This window comes from Echinops telfairi, unplaced genomic scaffold (genome assembly GCF_000313985.2).
Source record: "Echinops telfairi isolate 266 unplaced genomic scaffold, ASM31398v2 ScPeMD7_7412;HRSCAF=8450, whole genome shotgun sequence".
NCBI classification, from domain to species: domain Eukaryota; kingdom Metazoa; phylum Chordata; class Mammalia; order Afrosoricida; family Tenrecidae; genus Echinops; species Echinops telfairi.
Window position 1 is genome coordinate 12,677,743 of NW_022111312.1, and position 19,408 is coordinate 12,697,150.

Consider the following 19,408-nt stretch of genomic DNA (forward strand, 5'->3'; position numbering starts at 1 on the left):
ATTTGTTGCCATCATCATTTTAAAAACATTTTCTTTCGACTTGAGCCCTTGGTATCAGCCCCCCCCCCCTTATTTATTTTAAAAAGAAGCTGCTTTCAGTAACCTGGCCCTTGGCTGCGTTGAGTTCTCATGAGCCATGTGGGAGAAAGGTTGGGGCTGGCTCCCAGCATCCTCTGCTTCGCACGCAGTAAGGCTCTGGGTGTGCGGTGAGGCACAATATCTCGAGGAAGAAGTGCCCAGACCCGTCCAAGGAAAGGGTCCCGGCATTGAGGCGCAGGGCAGCTGAGCAGCAACCCACCCCCCACCCCCTGCGCTGCCTAGGCAGATGACGGGATTTCACCTGTGCTTCTGTCCCCCTCGTGCAGACGACAACAGCAACCAGAGCTCCATAGCCGACGCATCCCCCATCAAACAGGAGAACAGCAGCAACTCCAGCCCTGCCCCGGAGCCTAACCCCGCCGTGCCCGGCGACGGCGCCGAAGCCAAGGCAGACGAGGCCCCGGCTGATGGAAAGGAGCACCCCGGGGCTGAAGGTACATGCCCTCCAGGCCAGGCTTCCCCCATGTTCCTGCCACCCGGAGCCTCTGCCAGGCCCTTCCACCTGGGCGCATGGAGGCCAAGGGCGGCAGGAGGAGACAGATAACTTGGGGAGCACATGTCCTGGTGGAGGATGTTGAAGGGTCTGCACTTCCGGGCCTGGAGGGTTACTGACTGGGGAGAGAGAGCCCTGCCCTGGGGTGCTGTGGCTGCAGGGCAGGTGATGTTGGATGAAAGGAAGCTGAAGTTGGATGGGGGAGGGAGCGAGCCACTGGGATCTCTGGGAGAAGAGCATTGTGGGACAGTGAGCAGACTCTGGGGCAGGATGGGTCAGCGTGGGCGGAGAGGGTGGGAGAAGGGTTTGACGAGGTCCAAGAGGAGACGAGGCCTGCAGTGTGGTGGCAGAAGGAGGGTCTGTGTGTGTGCTGGCTGCTATCCCGGGTTCAGTCAAACGTAGGGTCTAGAGTCCAGGGGGGCACACGCTGTCTCTCAGGTCAGAGAGAGGCAGCCAGCCCAAACGGGGGTCCTGGTACTCAGAGAGGTCGCATGCACTGCAGAGTCTCTGCCTCCATCCCACCCCTTCCCCCACGTCCCCAGCCTCCCTTGCTGAGGGTCCTTCCCTTGTGGCCAGCCTCCGGATCACCTCTGCGTCCTTGCGCAGGCATGGGTGGGTCCAGGGCCAGTTCAGGAAGCAGACGGCTGGAGCGCCTGCCCAGTGTGTGCCCCTCCCTGGGAGCTGTCGGGAGAGTGACCGTCCCCTTGTGCTGTCTCCGCTGTTGGTGGCCTGGGCTGCGTTGGTGTTCGTTGAGGAGCTGCCCGGCCCTGTGTACTGTGGGATGTGGAACAACACCCCTTACACACACACACACACACACACACACACACACACACACACACACACACACACACACACACACACACACACACACACACACACACACACACACACACACACACCACACCACCCCCACCCCCAGCTATAACCATACAAGGCATTACAGATTATAGTTTCCGGACATTGCCATGTGCCCCTGGTGAGAAACCACGCCTAGTGGCCATAGCACACAGCCTTTCCATCGTGGGTACCTCCTGGTCACCCCGCTCCCCGGCCTTCCACCTATGAGGTGGCGGCGGCTTTGGACAGGCAGGAGCGCATACCTGCCCTCACTCCCGGGGACCTGGGCAGGCAGCCCACCTTGCTTCATTCCCAGCTGGCCTCCTTGGTTGGGTGGTTGCTGAAGATGAAGCAGAGAAGGAAGGGGTTCCGGGGGCGTGGCCAGCTACACTTCCATCCACACTGGACTCCCCTCCCATGCGAAGGAACAGGAAAGTCAGCCGCAGGAGTTAAGGAAGCTGGGTGAATGGACGGTGACCACCACAATCAGCCCCGAGATCCAGGTGGCAGCCCTCCCTTGCGGTTTCTACAGGGAGCTGGGCTGCAGGGGAGTCTCAGGCAGGGCTGCGGAAGGGAATGAGGGCAGGCCAACCCGGCCTTGAACTTGTTTACTGCAGCGTCGGTTCAGGGAGTGACGTCATGTACGAGTGCCTGGGACTAAATTTAGGCCCCGGAAAGTTGTTTTTCCTGGGTGACATCCAGCTGGCGGCAGGGGCAGGCCAGGCCACTCCCCGGCGAGTTGGCGACCCGTGGGCACGGCAGGTGAGGGTCTGTGTACCTCTCGGAGCCACCTTTAGACCTCCATTTGGGGCTCCTAACGCTCTCTGTTCTCAGAGTCCCCTTTTGCAGGGCAGAAAAGGAGCTAGGGGGTCTTAAGGTGCTAAGCCACAGGTGTGACACACCTGCTGCCAGGTTTCTGCTAAAGCAAAAAGTAGGGTATACAGTTGACTGACATTCAGCGTGGGATTTAAAGGCACAACAAAAACGTCAAAGAAATGCCCACTGTGGAGCAATGTGCTAGAGACACCCCCGACTCCCTTTCAGAGGATCCCCGGTGGCACAGTGGTTAAGCGCTTGGAGAAGTCACCCGCCTGTCCTCTGGAGAAAGACCAGACCAGAAATCAAAGGAAAGACAAGCTCCCTCCCTGCCTTAGCGACCCTATAGGGCAGGGTAGAACTGCCCCTGGGTTTCTGACTGCAAGTCTTTACAAGAGTGGAAAGCCTCATCTTTCTCCCACAGAGTGGCCAGTGGATTCGAACTACAGGCTTTGCAGGTTGTACCCTAGCACGATGGGGCAGCCTGCTTTTATAAAGATGACAGCCTGGGTGATCCTATGAGGCAGTTGGACTCTGTCCTGCAGGGTCGCTGAGTCAGAATCGACTCCACCGCAGTGGGTGACTCCCCACCCCGGGGGAAGAAGGGGGTGTTTGCCAACAGGTGTGTTTCATGCCGTTTCATTTATACGACGACAGCCTTTCTGCGACATGGGATTGTCAGCGTTGTGTTTTCTGTCATTGTTTTTAATGGAGGTGAAACTGACATAAGCTAAAGGAACCGTTCAGTGGCCTTGCCCCCATTCACATCCACAGTGCTGTGCAGCCGTCAGGAGCTCCCCGAGACGGTTCCCCACCCCTAATGGAACCCCGGCTCAGCCCGGTTTTTACTGGAGTCAGGGCAGGGAGCATCTGAGACCAAGGAATTGAAGGATGAAGGTGGGGTCCCAGCCCGGGCGTGTCTCCTCCACACCCTGGAAGACCTGGGGCCAGCATCCCCTTGATGCAGGACGAGATGGCCCGACCCCCCCAGCTGGAGCCCTGCCCGCACCAGAATGGGCTGGTGGGGGTTCTCCAGCATGGACCATGTGGGGTCAGTGGGTGCAGCGTTGAGAATTGACAGGGAGCCTGTACAAAGCAGTCGATGTGCTGGGAGAGCCACCTCTTCAGAAGGGGCTCTTGCCCCACGATATGTCCTCCCCCAGCCTTTTCCCGTCTCCCCTCCGACTTGGGGGAGCTGCTCATTCTCCCTCCTATTAGACCAGCTTCCAAGGACTCAGCTCCAGCTCCCTTTGATCTCCAGTGTGTTGGGAGGAACTACACCGTCGGCTTCTCAAGACAGAGCCGGGTTTTCAGAAGTAGATTGCAGGCCTGTCTCCCACGGCGACGTCAAGGGGGACTTGAGCGGCTTTTGCACCACCCAGGCTTGGAGGTTCGAGTCCCCCTCATGGGACCTTTGGAGAAACTCGGGCACAGGAACTGTGACTAGGTGACTGCACTAACGGCTTTGGCCTGGTAGGGCTGGTGCCGTTAAATGTTAGGCAGCCCTCTTGCCCGCTCTTGTCGTTAGATACTTTTTACAGATGAATCTTCTCCGGAATACTGTGATGTCCCCATGTGGGGAGAGAAGAGAACTCTGTGTATAGCAGAGGGGAAGATTTTGGGAACGTTCTGGAAAACGTCCCTGGGGTGGCATCTGTGGCAAGGGCAAGATGATGCATTGTTCCAACCCATAGCGCCGACCCCACGTGACAGAGTAGCCCTGGCCCCGTGGAGTTTTCTAGGCTGTTATCTCTGTGCAAGCACATTGCCAGGTCATTTCTCCCACCGAGTGGATTCAAACCGCACATGGAAGCCACCAGAGGGCCTGGTGGGCAAGTAGCACTGGAGGTTGATGGCCTTGGTTCCCTTTTGGGAAATTACCGGGTGTAGGTGAGAGATGACGGGGCACGGAGGCCGCTGTGTGGCTTGGCTGCTGAAACCGCCTTTACTCAGAAATAACAAGAGACACTAGAATGGCCAGGTTGGGTACAAGAAAGCAGAATAACAGATACCCGTGTACATGGGGATCGTAGAGCTCCTGGTCTCTTGCTGATGAGGGTACAGAAACAGCCGTGGCAAGCAGCGTGGCGGGTCTCCAAACGTTAAGAATGGGTCGAGGTTTCAAAAAGTTGTGGGACAAATGGGATTGAAAGGTAATGGGATTTTCCCATGAGCTTTCTGATGCCCCCTACCCAACGATCCCATTCCGAGATAAGACCCCAAAGAGTTGAGAGCCAGCGGCTGGGAGCCCAACATTCGCTGCAGCCAGCAGTTCACAGTAGCCAACAGGTAGCACAGATGCCCTGTCACCAGACGAATGGGCAACAGAGACCAACTCCATTCTACCCTGCCGCTGAGAAACAAGGGGGGCCTCATCGCTACGCACTCCCATGGGGATGGGGGGTGGCGACATCGCATGTGGAGTGAAACAAGTCCACCACAGAAGGACATATAGCGGATGACCTCACTTTTTATGTATAAAAAGACAAGGAAAAGCAAACTGGGTAGACACCATTGTTTATGAGTGGTTTCCAGGGGTGGAGGAAGGAGCCCTCCCTTTGTGACACGGTGTTTTAAGCACACCATTTCCATTGGACACTGATAACCACACCTGTCTTTACAAGGCTCCTCCAGGTTGCTTTGAACCGTTAACCTTCTGGTTGATAGTCGAGAGCTGAACTATTTGTGTCTCCTGGGGGAATTCTGTATGTAAGAGATTGTGGGACTGGCACATTTTTTGTTACAGGTGTAATCCCCCCCCCCCCAAACAATGAAACAGTTTAAAAATAAGAAGCTTTACCCGTTGCAGTCCTGAGAGACGGCTGCCCCCCAGGCCCCCCTTCCCTCGTGTCGGGAGACAGCACCCGTCCTCTTCCCTCTCCCTCAGATGCTTCTGACGAGCAGAACTCGCAGTCTTCCATGGACAACTCCACGAGCAGTTCAGAGAAAGTGGAAAGGCAGCCATCTGGAGAGGCGGCTCTCGCCACAGACGCCTCAACAATCTCTCAGGTACGCCGGCAAGCCCCCTGCCACGAGCCTGTTGGGGTGCTGGGGGACGTCTGTGCCGCGGCGATGACGAGGAACACTCGGTGTAGGGAGAGGATCCGTTCCTACCCTGGTCTCAGCTTTGCCGTTTTGTTTCCTCGGGACCCAGAAGGGTCTCCTGGTCAGAGACCCTAAGTGGCTCCCTCAGTTCTGGGAAGACAATCCTTCAGTGGTCAAATTTCCGGCTCATCCGTTAGAATTGTATGACCGGCCATGTTCCCCCTGCTCGAAGCCCCTTCTGGGTCATAATGTTGGGTCAGGTGAGGTCTGAGCCCCATCTGGGCAGGAGCCGGGGTCATCCAAAAGTTAGGGGCACACCTGCCAAGTTTGGACCTGGGTTCAGATCAGAGCCCTTTCTAGGCAGAGGCCTGGAGACCGATGCAACTGGAAGAACCCAAAGGAAGACGGGCGGGGTAGGCAAAGGCTAGATGAAGATCACTCAGGGTAAGGCGATCGGGTCCTCTTCCGCGTCCGTGGGAAAGTGCGGTTGGGTGCCATCCGCTCAGTTCCAACTCATAGCGACCTCCTGTGGCAAAGAACCCTCCCAGAGGGTTCCCTCTGCTGTAACCATCACAGGGTAGCCACCGCCACATGTTGCCCTCTGGGAGCCGCTGGGTGGGTTTGAACCACCAACCTTTGGGTTAGCACGTGTGTGCGTAACGATTGGTGCCACCAGGGCTGGAAGGTAGGAAAGTACAAGGGAGCTTCCTGCTTTCTGCATGATTTGCACTAAGTTCGCTTCGGCCATGCTGGATGGTTGCCAAAGCGGCTGAGAGGCAGCAGAGAAACGAGGTGGCTTTGAACAGAGGCGCAGGCAGAACCACAAGCCTCTTCAGAGGGAGTGGATGGGACGAGCCAGGAGGTCCGACGTGGGGGGTGGGGTGAGAAGAGAAGGACAGGGTGTTCTGCACCTGTCTCCCAGACAGGTGGTGCTGCTGCCCACAGCCGTGGGAAAGACTAGGGAGGAATGTCACATCCGGAAGGAGGTGTTGGGTGGCAGGGTCAGGTCTGCGAGGAGAGAGATAGCCACTTAGGATGTGGCCGAGGGAGTACTTAACGCTTTTTGAGGTGGGAGAATTTGGTGGCGACTTTTACTCTGAAAAACTTGCATACCAGCAGTGGTTGTGTATTCAGCTGCTGAGACAGACGGTGGCTGTCCAGAAAAAGCACTGCTGGAGCACCCACTGTGTAAGAAGTCTGCTTGCATAGAGGTTTTAGCCGAGGAAACCCGGCGGTAGTTCCACTCCGTCTGTAGGGTCCCTGTGAGTCAGAATAGACTCAGCCACAGGGGAGAACTCAGGTACATACACTTGGCCCTTCAGCACGTGCCAAGGCCCCACCCAGGGCTGGGCGCTGGGGCTGGACCCTGGGTCAAGGAGGTGACTCCAGAACCGGGACGGGAGCAGTGTTCAAAATTGTTTTCTAAAGAGTCGCCTTCCAGTGAACGTCAACCCTTGGCAACCCAGGGATGTCAGAGTGGAACTGTCCTCCGTAGGGCTGTCAGTGGCGGGTATTTGGGAAGTGAACGGCCAGGCCTTTCCTACGAGGCGCCTTTGGGTGTAGCCTCTTTACCTCGAAGCCCAGCGCGCTCGCCATTTGCTCCTTATCAAGGCTGTGTGCACAAATGACGATTCCATGACCAATCACAAATTGGAAGTCAGATCGCGAGGACACCACAGTCAGCTGGGAGGGGATGCATGCATGCACACACGCACGCACGTACGCACGCACGTACGCACGCACATACGCAAGCACGCGCATGCGCGCGCACAGACATGCACACAGAGCTTTCCAGGCGGCCGGAGGAGTTTGGGCGGAAGCTGCCGGAAGTCCTGGGAGACCCGGAAGTGCTTGCGGACTGCCTGTTCCAAACGCTTGGTTTGAGCCACTATGATGCCCAGGCCTCCTGTCAGGCCGGGAGCGGTTTCTAAAGCCAGTTTTCCCTTTCTTCTTCCCCCCCGAAGGATTTGGAAGGAGCTCCACCCTCAAAAAAGATGAAGCTGGAGGCGTTGCAACAAAACGCCGAGGAGATGTAGACACCCGCCGGGACGCTCGGACCCACGCTCGCGGGGGGGCCACATCGGCAGGCTTCATTCGAGAACACCGCCCCCGCCGGGGCGCTTCCGCCGGGGTGCGAACCGAACTGCTAAACCTTCAAGTTTACCGAGTTGCAAATCCCAGAAGCCCTCGAACGGCGCCGCTTCCCAGACACTGAGGAACCCTCTGCTGTGAAGGAAAACACTCGAACTATGACGTTGCTGTCCTGGGGCAGGGGGAGCCCACCGCTCAGGAGAGTCCACCCGCCCACCTGTCTGCACACTGTCTCCGAAGCCAAGATCCCATTTATGTTGCTGCTGTGTCCTTGCCCCGCCCCCGCCCCGCCCTCTCTATTTAACGACATAAGCTATTTGGTGGAGGTGGCGCCCATCAGGAACCCACTTCTCATTGGGGCTTTTTCGCTCTCCAGCCAGTTCCGTCTGCTTTCTTTTTTTGTGCCTTGTGCCCTTGAGGTGACCTCTGGCCTGTTCTGATTGTTTTTGCATCTCCTTCTGCAAGGTGCCCCCCTGGTTCCTCTGCAGCGGCAGCAGTGGCGGTAATCCCCCTCCTTAAGCCCCTCACCGGCCCCACCCCTGCCCGACTTCCGAAGCGGGCAGGGAGGATGCTGGCAAGGAGCAGGAAGGCCCCGTTGGGCCCGCTTGTTTGCGGGTGCCAAGCCTTTGCTGAGCTTCAAGCTCTGGTTGGGCCAGCAGCAGCCTTCATGATCCTCGAAGGCACAGGTGTCAGGGTGCACTCGCCAAGGGCTGGCCGCCTCGGTGCAAGCTGGGTACCCCAGAGCTGCTCTCCCCTGCTGGGGGCGGCCAAGGCTTGGATCTCCAGACCGATGGACAGATAACCTAGACTTTACTGGCACTTGCACCCCACGACCCCAACCCCACCATCACTGCTTACTCCCAGACCTCTGAAGAGGAACTGCCTTTATTGACTGGCTGCAAAAGCGTCTCCTTCCAGTGACCCCCTAGCTGGGGACAGAGTGCGGGCCCCGCTGGTGCTGAACTTTCTCCTAGGACGTTGCTTGGGTTTCAAATCCAAAGTAACCCACTGCCTCCCCTCGCCAGGCCCTCCCCACGACCAGTACCAGCCGGCTTCCACGTCACGTTCTCAACATTCAGAGCGAACAAAGGGGATGCCCCTGGCACTTAGGTCACAACGGGGGAGGGAGAGCGGGCCTCGGTGGACAGGCCTTGAAGGCCACAACAGGGCACCGAGCAATCGGAAAGATTTGCACTCCCCCACCCCTCTCCTCCCCGCCCCCACCTCCATCCCCACCTGCCTGGGGATAGCTTCCTTTCACAAGAACGGCTGCCCCTTGAAGGAACCTTGGTTCTGAGGCCAGGTTTGCTCTTAACTAATTGCCGGACTCCTCAGACCTTAAACCTTTCCCTAAGCATTCTGTACTGCACTGGAGTTCTAACTCCCTTTGAGTTGTGTGTTATTGGGTGGGTGGGAGGGCATGGGTTTTGTTGGTTTTTTGGGGGGTGGGGGGGTTGTTTTGTTCTGTTTGGCTAATTGGTGCATTATTCAGGTACACCTTTGCCGTGTGGATCTTTTCTCCTGATCACCACTAGGAAGTGTCTGCCAGAATCCGTTTTCTAACAGTTTCTGAGGGTGAGGCTCTTATTTATTAAAAAAAAATTTTTTTTTTGTTCTGTTTCAAGGGAGCCAATCTATTTCCTGCACTTCAAGAAGAATCAAAATGTTCCTGAATTTCAAATACCTCATGCAAAATATCTCCTGAAATAAGAAAAGGAAAAAGAAAAAAAACTTTGAAAATCTTAGATGTTGAAGTTCATAATGCCGGAATAGTTCTTTCTTAAATCGAAAGGAAAGGGAAAAAAAAGTCCTTGTACTTCGTGGCTCTTCCCCTTTAGGTGGTCAGCTCTTTTGAGAACTGTGTTCTGCATCTTGGACAAAAAAGGGGCCCAGACAACATGTCTCATGGTGGCTTTACCTCTAGATCTTGTATAATTAGAGTAACTCTTTTTCTTTGCAGCAAACTACCACCACCCCCCCACCCCCACCCCCGAAAGAGGCCCTGGAGCTTGATGTGCTTTTCTTTGTGGGAAACCAGAGGTGGCAACCTTGTGCCAATGGAGACTCAAAGTTATCCCCAGGAACAGAATGTCGGCAAGGTTGGCCGGCCCCTGGCCCCTGGGTGCAGATGGGCCAGGGAGTGGACAAAGCCACTGAATGCCGCGCCAAGGCTGTCCTTTGTTTTTCTCTGAAGTGCCTGAAGGTAGGAATGGGCTTGTGGTCAGGGCCCCCGGGACCCCACCACAGCCACGCCAGCAGAGTGCCAGCCACCTACACGTGCTGCTGGCCAAGAAGGCCTTCCACGAGGAATGACCAGTGATCAGACTGCAAAAATCCACGCATACTTCCGTCCTGCTCCACTCTGTGCCCTCGGCCCGCCTCCCCGCTACAGAATCAAAAACGCTCTCACCGGCCAAACCTGGGGCAGGGAGCATGCAGCCCACACCTGCCTTCCTCCCTCGGAAACCAGGCCCCATGGCCGCCAAGGGCTCCCGGGGCTAACCCCTTCCCTGCCGAAGTCGGGCAAGCTGCGGCTACACATTCCACAAAGTGCTGGCACTTAACATCCACAAACCAGAAGGCATCGGACGGACTCCTAGCGGGTGGTGACACCTCCCACGATCACACGGTGGAATGGTTTGGAATGTTCGTTATCGCTAAGGACCTGGTAGAGGTATAGACCTTCCCCCACCCCCCCACAGTTAACAGAATTTTTCCCCCTCTTAACAATTTTTGTTTTTTCTTTTTGGTGTGTTGTACAGCAGTATCATTTTTCACTTATTTATTCCATCAGTAGATATGGTTTGTACAATGTACAATGGTTCCATTTCGGAAAAATAAAACTTAAAAAACTCAATAAACATGACCTTGCAGCATAGAATGATGAGGTGGTAAACTCAGAGGCAGGGTGGGGCCTCCCGGACCTAGCTGTGCAGCACAGGTGAGGACCTTCAGTGGCCTCATAGGTTAGCCGTTGGGCTGCTCACGACAAGGTCGGCTGATCCCCAGCCTCAGAAACCCCCGAGGGCAGCTCTCCTCTGCTCTTGTAGGTCTCTGTGAGTCGGTGTCAACTGTGCATGTGGCACAGTCGTGAAGTAATTGGCTGCTAATCAACAGGTCGGCAGTTCGAATCCAGCCACTTTGCAGGAGAAAAGTGAGGCCCCATAGAGATTCACGGCCTTGGAAACGGGGGCAGCTCTCAGAGTCCAAAGGTATCTGAGTGTAGTTGTTTGTGTGTGTGACTCTGACTATGCTGGAGGAATTTCCTGATGTCACCTACTGTGTGTGTCCATGGTCTCCAGGAGCGTGTCAGCTCCCAGCACACAGCCAGCAGTTGCCATCACAGTACAGTAACCGCCAGTATTCAGCACCAACGCTGTCGGGCAGACCCACTCCTCTCGGAGGTGTTTATTAGTGCTCACCTTGCACAGTTTGAGGGGTTTCAAACACTCGACATTTAACTGAGAGGTTGGCCTTTTGAACATACTCAAGAGGCACTTGGAAAGAAAGGGTTAGCAATCCATCTGCTTCTGAGAGATCACAGCCTTGGAAGTTCGACTCTGCACTACGGGGGGCTCCCTGGTGCTTTGTCCCCATACAGAAGTGAGGCACTGGAGAGTGAGCCTTGTCTAGGTCACATAGCCACCAGTGCACACTGGACTCCGAGGTTTGGGTTCCTGACCAGGGACAGCCAGGACTGCCTGGTGACCTTGTCCTGACTTGTTTCATTGTATGTTCAGGCCTGAATCAGGACTTTCCTGGCCTCCCACCTCTCCACTCCTCCAGCAAGACACTGTCCGCTCACTGCCCTCTGAGGTTTCTTTCTCTTTGCCAGGCTCTCTCTCCTCCACTTGCACCCGGGCCCGGTGAGCCAGCCGCCTACCACACTGGCGGGGCGGCCCTGGCTTCCTGGTGACGACAGACCCAGAGACAAATGAGCTCCCTGCTTTGTTTTGTCTGACTCTCCACCCCACCCTCTTCCTTTTTAACACGTTCCAGCGTTTTTTACCAGAATTGGTCACTCGGCTAAGTAAACTCATAAGGAAAGTCCATCGATACAACACACAGCTCTTCAGAGGCCTTGTTTACTTAACTGGGAAGCAAAACAAAGCCTCCTAGTCAGCTGGCCTGCTTTCTCTCTGCCTCTGCCCCAGGGTGTCAGTCTGTTTGCTCCCTCCCTCTCCTGTTAGCCCAGCCCTGCCTCCCTACCCCTCTCTTCTCTGGTTCTACCTCTCAGGATCAGTAGATCTGACAATTTAGGCTGGTGGTAGTGGTCTGCTGCCAATAAAACCCTGGAGGGGAGAGTAGGGCTGCCCTGTAGGACTTCCCAGGCTGCAGTCTTATGTGAACACATCACTGGGTCTTTCTCCCACACACTGCATGGGTTCAAATCACCCGGGCTCCTCCAGCTAGGCTCAGGCGTGTTTTGAGTACCATCTGTGTGCTGGGCGACCATGCCTCTCGCTTGATCCCGGAGCTGGTGCCTGAGAAGGGTACCCGCTACCGTTTGGAGTGGTAGGGGAGCAAGATTGGGAGGCTTCCAGGATGGTAGCGAAACCCGGCACCAACATGCTTGTTTTTCCTCCTTGACAAGGGCCTTGCTGGCCTAGGAATGGTGTTTTCAGAAGTTGTATCAGTGCTGGTGACCAATGTAGGAACTGACAGAGGTCAAGGAAGCCAGTTGTCAAGAGGCCCACATGCCCCTTCCCCCCAACCCAGGTGACATCAAGGTGATCTTAGGGAGGTAGGCTGAGGATCGGCAGAGAATGCTTACGTCCAGCTCTGAGGCCCAGGGGCAGGGCTTAGGAGGGATTGCAGACCCCATAAGTCAAGTTTAACTTCCCTCCCTGGCAGGCTTGGGTGTTCAAGGGCTATTTTCCACCAGACCCTTGTCAGTGACAAAAACCATGTTTGCGTTGCAGCTTCTTCCACTAGAGGTCTCTCCTCTCTCAACCTCAGGCCTTAAATGGAACTGGTACCCCGCCTAGGCTAAGTAGTCATGTGACCTGGGCTTGCCCAATCAGTGCGGGCCCTCCTCCTGGCCACGGCAATTGGTTCAGCGAAGGGCACATGGTCCAAAGTGGCCCAATGAAAGCCAGCCCTGAGATTGCCGCGGGGACTGCTGGGGAAGCGATGCTCTCTGGGGAAACAGCTCACTGCCTGAGATTGAAACCGATCCTGGAGGTCCTTGAAAGATGGTCAGCGTGGCGCTCCCGAGGACGACGTTTGAGGGCTTGGACTTGGCCCTCCCTGAAGCCAGTCCCCTCCCCCGATAGTTTTCTAAAACTGTGAGGGAATTAATTGAGAAGAGCATGAACCGGTTCTGGACCTCCGAGCCAGCTTTGCCTGTGACCCTGAGCAGCCAGGGCTCTAGGAAGGCAAGTACCTTAGCCTCTCTGGGAGGAGTTTCCTCCTGTGCAGAAAGGAGAGTGGTAATGCCCGCTACATTGCCGCGAGAATTACACCCATCCATTTCACACAGGGTGCTCGGGTCGGGTCCTGGCATATAGTAAATCCAACCAGTGTTAGCTGGTATCATTTATCGTGATGGTGATAGTGCCTGTTTTCAAACAGGTCTGTTGTTAGTTGCCCTCAGGCCGGCCTCTGACTTGAGGCAGCCCCATAGGTGTCACAGCAGACGGTGCCCCAGGGTTTTCAGTGGCCTGTTCTTCATATGGAGACCGCCAGGCCTTTCTTCTGAGGCGCCTCAAACCTTCAACCTTCCCAACACCAGCTGAGCATGTGCAGCGTTTGCACCAAGCATGTCTAGACTCCTGGAAGTCGGCTCCAAGGGGCTGAAAGAGGCAAGAATGGCCCATCACTAGCTGCCTGGGACTTGCCCTCTGCAGGCCTTGGACCCAGACGATTGACACTGGGTTCTCTCCGCCCCTGCCCCGGGGGCCAGCCCCTGAGGCAAGCAGTGCAGGCTGCCTAGAAGCCCTCGGGGAAGAAAGCAGAAGGGCTGATAGCGCATCTGAGGGAACAGCTGGAGCAGAGACCAGGGGTTTATCAGCACATCCTCACCGGATGGCGGCACTACCTGCTCAGAAAAGCAGGTCCAGGCAGGAGTTTTGAGGCCCAGCGTCTCAGAGGGCCAGCCCAATGTAGAGCAGCGATCAGCCACAGGTGAAAAGCAACACCTGGGAAGCAATGCAGCCAGGGTCCTGCCAGCCCGTCTTCCACTAGACCAGGACTTAGGAGATGTGCCCCTCCACGGGTTCTGCAAATAAAGTTTTATTGGAACACAGCCATGCCTATGCCTTTATTGCCCAAGGCTACTTTCGCACTACAACCAAGTTGAAGAGGTGCAACAGAGGCTGAGTAGCCTCCAAACTCACTGCTACTGAGTTGATTCCAACTTAGAGCCATCCAGTAGGACAGGGTAGAACTGCCCCCATGGGCTTCTATAACTCTGGGAGTAGCAAGCTTCCTCTTTTTTTCCCCGTGGGGCAGCCGGTGGTTTCAAACTGCTGATCTTGCAGTTCGCAGCCTGACGTGGAACCACTCTGCCACCAGAGCTCCTTCTGCATGGCGTACGAAGTTGAAAATCTTTGTCCTCTGTCCCTTCACAAGCAGAATTTATCACTCTTTGTATCAACCACACGCCTCTGTTAGGCTATTGTAAAAAAAAACGATAAAAACCCACGTGCCAGGGCCACAACTCATTTGTCAAGGTGCCAGCCTGTGGTCGATTGCATGTCACAGTGGTGCCACAAGGTCTCCCACCACCATTTCAAATACCACCGTGGTGGGCATGTTTCAGTGGAGCTTCCAGACCAAGACAGCCTAGGAAGAAGGAAAAGGAATTCTACTTCTGAGGAATTACCCATTGCAAGCCTTAGGAAGCCTCTGGCACACTGACACGGTGCCAGAATATGAGCCCCTCGGGTTGGCAGGCACCCCAAAGAAAGACTGAGGAAGAGCTGCCACCTCACAATGGAGTGGGTTTTGAGGATGTGGACAGAACAAAGGTTCGGGAGCTTCATTTGCTGCCGGGGCACCCCGGTGGTCCTGGGAGAAGGACATCATGCTTGGCAAAAGTAGAGGGGTCCTCAGAAGAAGAAGACCCTGGAACAAGACAGACTGATGCAGTGGCTGCGACAGTCTTCTCAGACATAGCAACTGTGAGGAGGGTGGGGAGTTGGGTGGCGTCTCTGTCCTGCATGGTTTGCTCTCAGTCGGATCCCACCAGGTGGTACCTGACAACAACAAACTGCTGCAAACAGTGTACGCACTCAGCCGATAACCCTAAAGGTGGAGGTTCGAGCCCCTCCAGGGCTGCCTCTGAGGACAAGCCTGGTTTCTGAAATATCAGCTCTTGAAAACCTTGAGCGCGGCGGTTGTGCTCCAAGACCTGGGGCCACTGCAAGTCCAAGTCCATTCGACAGCAACTGTTTGGACCTTGTGCCGGGCACCAGGCGACACTCTCCTGAACTTGTGATTGACCATAACTACCTACGGATTGAGAAGTGCACTTGTAAGGGCCAGCTGCGTGAACTGTCACACCCTGGACTATCTAGATACATTGTGAGAGGCCATCGAGTCAGTGCCCAGGCACAGCCATCCTCTGTCAGACTGCGAAACGCCGCCCGACCCCATGCCAGCCTCACTCTCTTCCTTAGTTTAAGCCCAAGTTGCAGCCACAGTCATAGGCTGGCTGTATCACATCATAACCCCCAGGATTTTCTCTTCCACACCGCTGCCAGCCCTCACTCCTAAAGACCACCACTTCCTGACTGCTGCCTGCACAGATGTGTTATCCCAGGTTCGATGGATGCCGGCCCTCTACTTTCCCCTCGGAGCCTGGCTTTAACCCTCAGGGAGTCCCTGGGTGCAAGTGACTCACACAGCCAGAGGCACCTCAGACGGAAGGCCTGGTGACCGTCCCACTAAGCCAGCCAGTGAAAGCCCAATGGAGCAGTTGTCCTCGGATCCACATCAGGTCACCCCAGCATGTGTTGGACTTGGGGTTTCGATCCCAAGAATCGGCAGCCTCCTTTTAACAACATGAAAACGGAGGCTTGGAGGACGGGCCCCTGGTCCTCCAGCCTCTCAGGTGAATTCTGATAGGAACCCCCTCTCTGCTTCATTCTGTAGGTTTCCCTTTACAGGCTGTTTCTAGAAAAGGCAAAGCCGTGGAAACAGAAAGCCGACTGGCGGGCGCAGGTCATACCTGAAAAGGGATACAGGGACCATTTGAGGGTGACGGAGGTCCGCCGCAGACAAGCAAGGATGACTCTCCAGGCCTGTACGTAACCTCTCTTTTTTTCATATCCTTTCTCACGCCTCTAGGTCCCTGTTCTCGAACGGGTCCCAAGCTGCCCACCTCCGAGTCCTGTGAGGTCAGTCAGCTGGGGACCTGTGAGCAGACAGGGCTGTGTTGGCTGGGAAGGGCTGCTCAGCCCCAGCACCCTCCAGCCGTCTCGGGTCTAGCTGCTCTCCACTAGAGGGCCTCCCGGACCTCTGGGGCTCCCGGGCCGGAGGGTGAAGCCTCCGGGATCCTGTTTGGCTTTGTTGTGTCCGACCTGCCGCGTGGCGGATGCACCGGCGCTGAACCGTTTTCTCCGAGTAGTCCCCAGGGGTGGCCGCTGCCTTTCAGTTTCTGCACATGTTTATTTTCAAAGGGACGCTGCCAGACCGCGGGGCCACCCCTGCCCTTTCATGGTTTCTTTCCTGCAGAGGATTTCAGGAAGAGAGACAGGAGGCGAAGCCAACCTGAAACACATGCTCGGGCCAGCCAAGAGCTGCAGCGTGCCCCAGCTGCGGAGTTTGAGAGACAGCTTTGGCTGGTGGCCCCTTGCTGGCCTCTGGCCCCTCAACACAGTGGGACGAAGAATAGTCATGTTCGTAATAACGACAAATTTTCAACCAATGGTGCCAGAGTGATTGGATATGATATCCACGGGCATAAAAAGACTAACAATAAATCTCAGCCACTGATTTGCATCTTAAAACACAATTCCCTCCGAATGGAAGAAAACATGGCATTTCTGTGAAAGGTGCTGTACATGAGTAGTCCTTCCAAACCAAACCAAACTCACTGCCATCGAGGCACTACTGATGCATAACAACTGTGTTAGTCTGGGTGGACGAGAGGAACAAATCCAGGGAGACTCATGTGTATATGGAAGAGGTTTATATACGTTGAGAAAACAGCCCAGTCCAGATCAAGTCCTTAAGTCCGAAATTAGCCCGTATGTCCAACACCAATCTGTAATTCCTCTTCAGACTCATGAAACACATGCAATGATGCCGAATGCAGGAAGATCACAGGCCAGTGGGTGGGAAGTCTTGTAGATCCAGTGGCATTAAAAGCATCTCAGTGCTGGCAAAGGTCTCCACTTGGCTTCTCCAGCTCCCAGGGCGTAGTGCCATGTGTCTTGTCAGTGAAACATCTCCTTGGGGAGTGAGAAGTATCTTCCACCTCCAAGGAGGAAAATACAGGAGTTCCCAGAATCCTCAGGGGAAGGCCATGCCCACACAGAGGCCTCGTTGGCTATGACCTGATCGACAGACTAGACTCCACCCCTTCACTCTTAATCCTCTCAAGTCCCAAATGGACACCAGATTATGTAACTACCACAGCGACCCTACAGGACAGGATAGAACTGTCCCCGTGAGTTTCTGAGATTGTCACTGTTGACGGGAGTAGAAAGCCCTGTCCTTCTCCCCAAACAGTCCTTAGGGAAATGCAAAGGAAAGCCGTCATGAGCCTCCACTTCATCCTCACATGTTGTTAAGCGTTGTCAAGTTGGTTTTGACTCACAGTGGCCCCGTGGACAATAGACTGAATCCCTGCACCATCTTCACAATCGTTACAACGTGTGAGCCTGTTGTTAGAGCCACTGTGTCCAGCCCTGTCATGGAGTCTTTCCCTCTTTAGCCGACTGACCTTCTACCAAGCATGATTTCCTTCTCCAGGGATGAGGACATGTCCAACTCTCACCACCCTCACTCCTAAGGAGCAGTCTGGCTACTCCTTTCCGGGACAGAGCTGCTGGTTCCTCTAGTGGCCGTGTGCTTTCAGTAGTCACCGTCAGCCAGCCGAGCAATGCAACTGCCTCGCTTCTGCTTTCTTCCCCGCCCAGTTTGCACAGGCCTCTGATATAACAGAAACTACCGCGGCTTCAGTCAGGCACACCTTCATCCTAAAGTGACGTTGAAAACAGTCTTTGGCAGCAGACTGGACCAGGGCAATATGATGGAGTTCTTGACTGCTGCTGCCGTGGGTCCAAGTAAAGCCAAATCCTTGACAACGTCAATCTTCTGCACGTAGCGTGATGCTGCTAATTGGTTTGGCTGTGAGAAGGATCCGCCCCACCAGGGGGACTGAAAAGACCGATCCCATCCAGTGTTGGCGAGGATGGGGAGCAAGTGGAACGCTCGGACCCTGTTGGCGGGGTGTCAGGCGATGCGGCCACTTTGGACAGTAGTTTAGCAGGTTCTGCAACCGGCTGATCCCACTTAAAGTCAAGCTTAAAAACGAGGTAAGTGTATGTTCCCACAAAACCCAGGGCACGAATGTTGACGGTAGCTCTCATCATCGTTACCCAAACCTGGAGACCGAACTGTCCTCCCGCAGGTGACTACGGAAACAGGCTGTCGCACCTACAGCTCTCGAAACACGACTTCACAGTGACAAGGAAATGACGTACGGACAGCTGCAACAAGACAGACAGGTGAGCCTCAGATGTGTTCACCTCAACGGAAGATGAGAGGCTCCAGGCCGTTTACAGAGTGATTCTATTTTGATGCCATTCTGGAAAAGGCATAAAAATAAAAATCGGGATAAGCAACAGATCGTCATTGCCGGGGTGAAGGGGTGGGGGGAAGGGGATTGGGGAGGGGGTGTTGAAACGGTTCCATTGCTTGGTTGTGGTGGGGGTCACACAGCTGTGTGTGTTTGACAAAACTCCTGACAGGGCATTACAAAGGGAGTTTACGTGCAGGAGCCCTCGTGGTGTGTGGGTAAGCGCTCAACTGCAAACCCAAAAGTTGGTGGTTCGAACTTCCCAGCTGCTCTGCGGAAGAAAACTCAACGATCTGCTTCCACAAAGATAGATATGTAGCTGAGATTCGATTGGGACTCATCGTGACCCCCCAGGACGGAGTAGAACTGCCCTGTGAAGTTTCCAAGGTTGTCATCCGTATGGAAGCATAGGAGCAGGAATTATCTCCAAATTATGAAAGTTGTGTCTGGTTACAGTATGTCCTCAGCCATCTGTGACCCTCCGCCATGCTGCCCTGCCCTCTCCTCAGCCCAGAGTAGGGAACGTTTCCCTGAACTTGTTCCTGGAGGGGCACAGGCTGTCCACACACAGGTCTAACGGAGGCCACCACCTCAAATGTCTGCAGGAGGCGGCAGGCGATGTAAATGAGGCAGAGCGAGGACAGGTTTCACACGGGGCCCATCCTGGCTGACAGAAATGAGAGCAGCGTATGCATCGGATAGTAACCAGATCTCCTGTACATCGGATGCTGGCCCGAGGAGGACACAGGCAATGACGCCCCCGCCAACACACACACTCAAAGCTGCATGGGCGCTGGGGCGAGACGGAGTGATGGGGGCCGTGCCAGACTGAGAGCACACGCTGGGTCAGAGGGGACAGGTGCCCTGGGTTGAGGTTTTCCTGTGTTGTTTGTTGCTGTTGTTGTGGGCATGCTTTTCTTAGCCCAAGATAGATAAATCTCTAGAGACAGTCACTAGATTAAGAGCTGCTTAGGCAATCAAATTGATGCAAAGGAGCATGGACAAAGTGGAGACCCAAAACCCACCTAGAAGATCACTGGACAGCCCCTCACAGAAGGGCCACACGGAAAGGATGATAAATCCAGGGTCTGGTATAGCGCCGATAAAACAAATAATGATCCTCTAGTTCTTTCATATTTCCTCCCTTTCCTCTTATGGCCTTTGCTTCAGCTCATTAATCTTCTTAGACCTGCATATGTGTATTTGTATAATTGAGAGTGTACGACACATGAAAGCCAAGTTAGGTAACCCTTCCGAAACAGTAATGGGACTAA

The 19,408-nt window shown here is 55.0% G+C and overlaps 1 protein-coding gene across 1 annotated transcript in view; it reads left to right on the forward strand.

The window, feature by feature from the left end:
* The window catches only part of BCL7A (BAF chromatin remodeling complex subunit BCL7A), a 17,642-nt gene extending 8,861 nt beyond the window's left edge, over nt 1-8,781 (forward strand). The window contains exons 3-5 of the mRNA XM_004709713.2: nt 366-533; nt 5,136-5,257; nt 7,258-8,781. Of these exons, the coding sequence (XP_004709770.1) occupies nt 366-533; nt 5,136-5,257; nt 7,258-7,329 (362 nt within the window). The 3' untranslated portion in view covers nt 7,330-8,781. The remainder of the gene's footprint in view (nt 1-365; nt 534-5,135; nt 5,258-7,257) is intronic.
* The last annotated feature ends 10,627 nt before the right edge of the window (nt 8,782-19,408 follow it).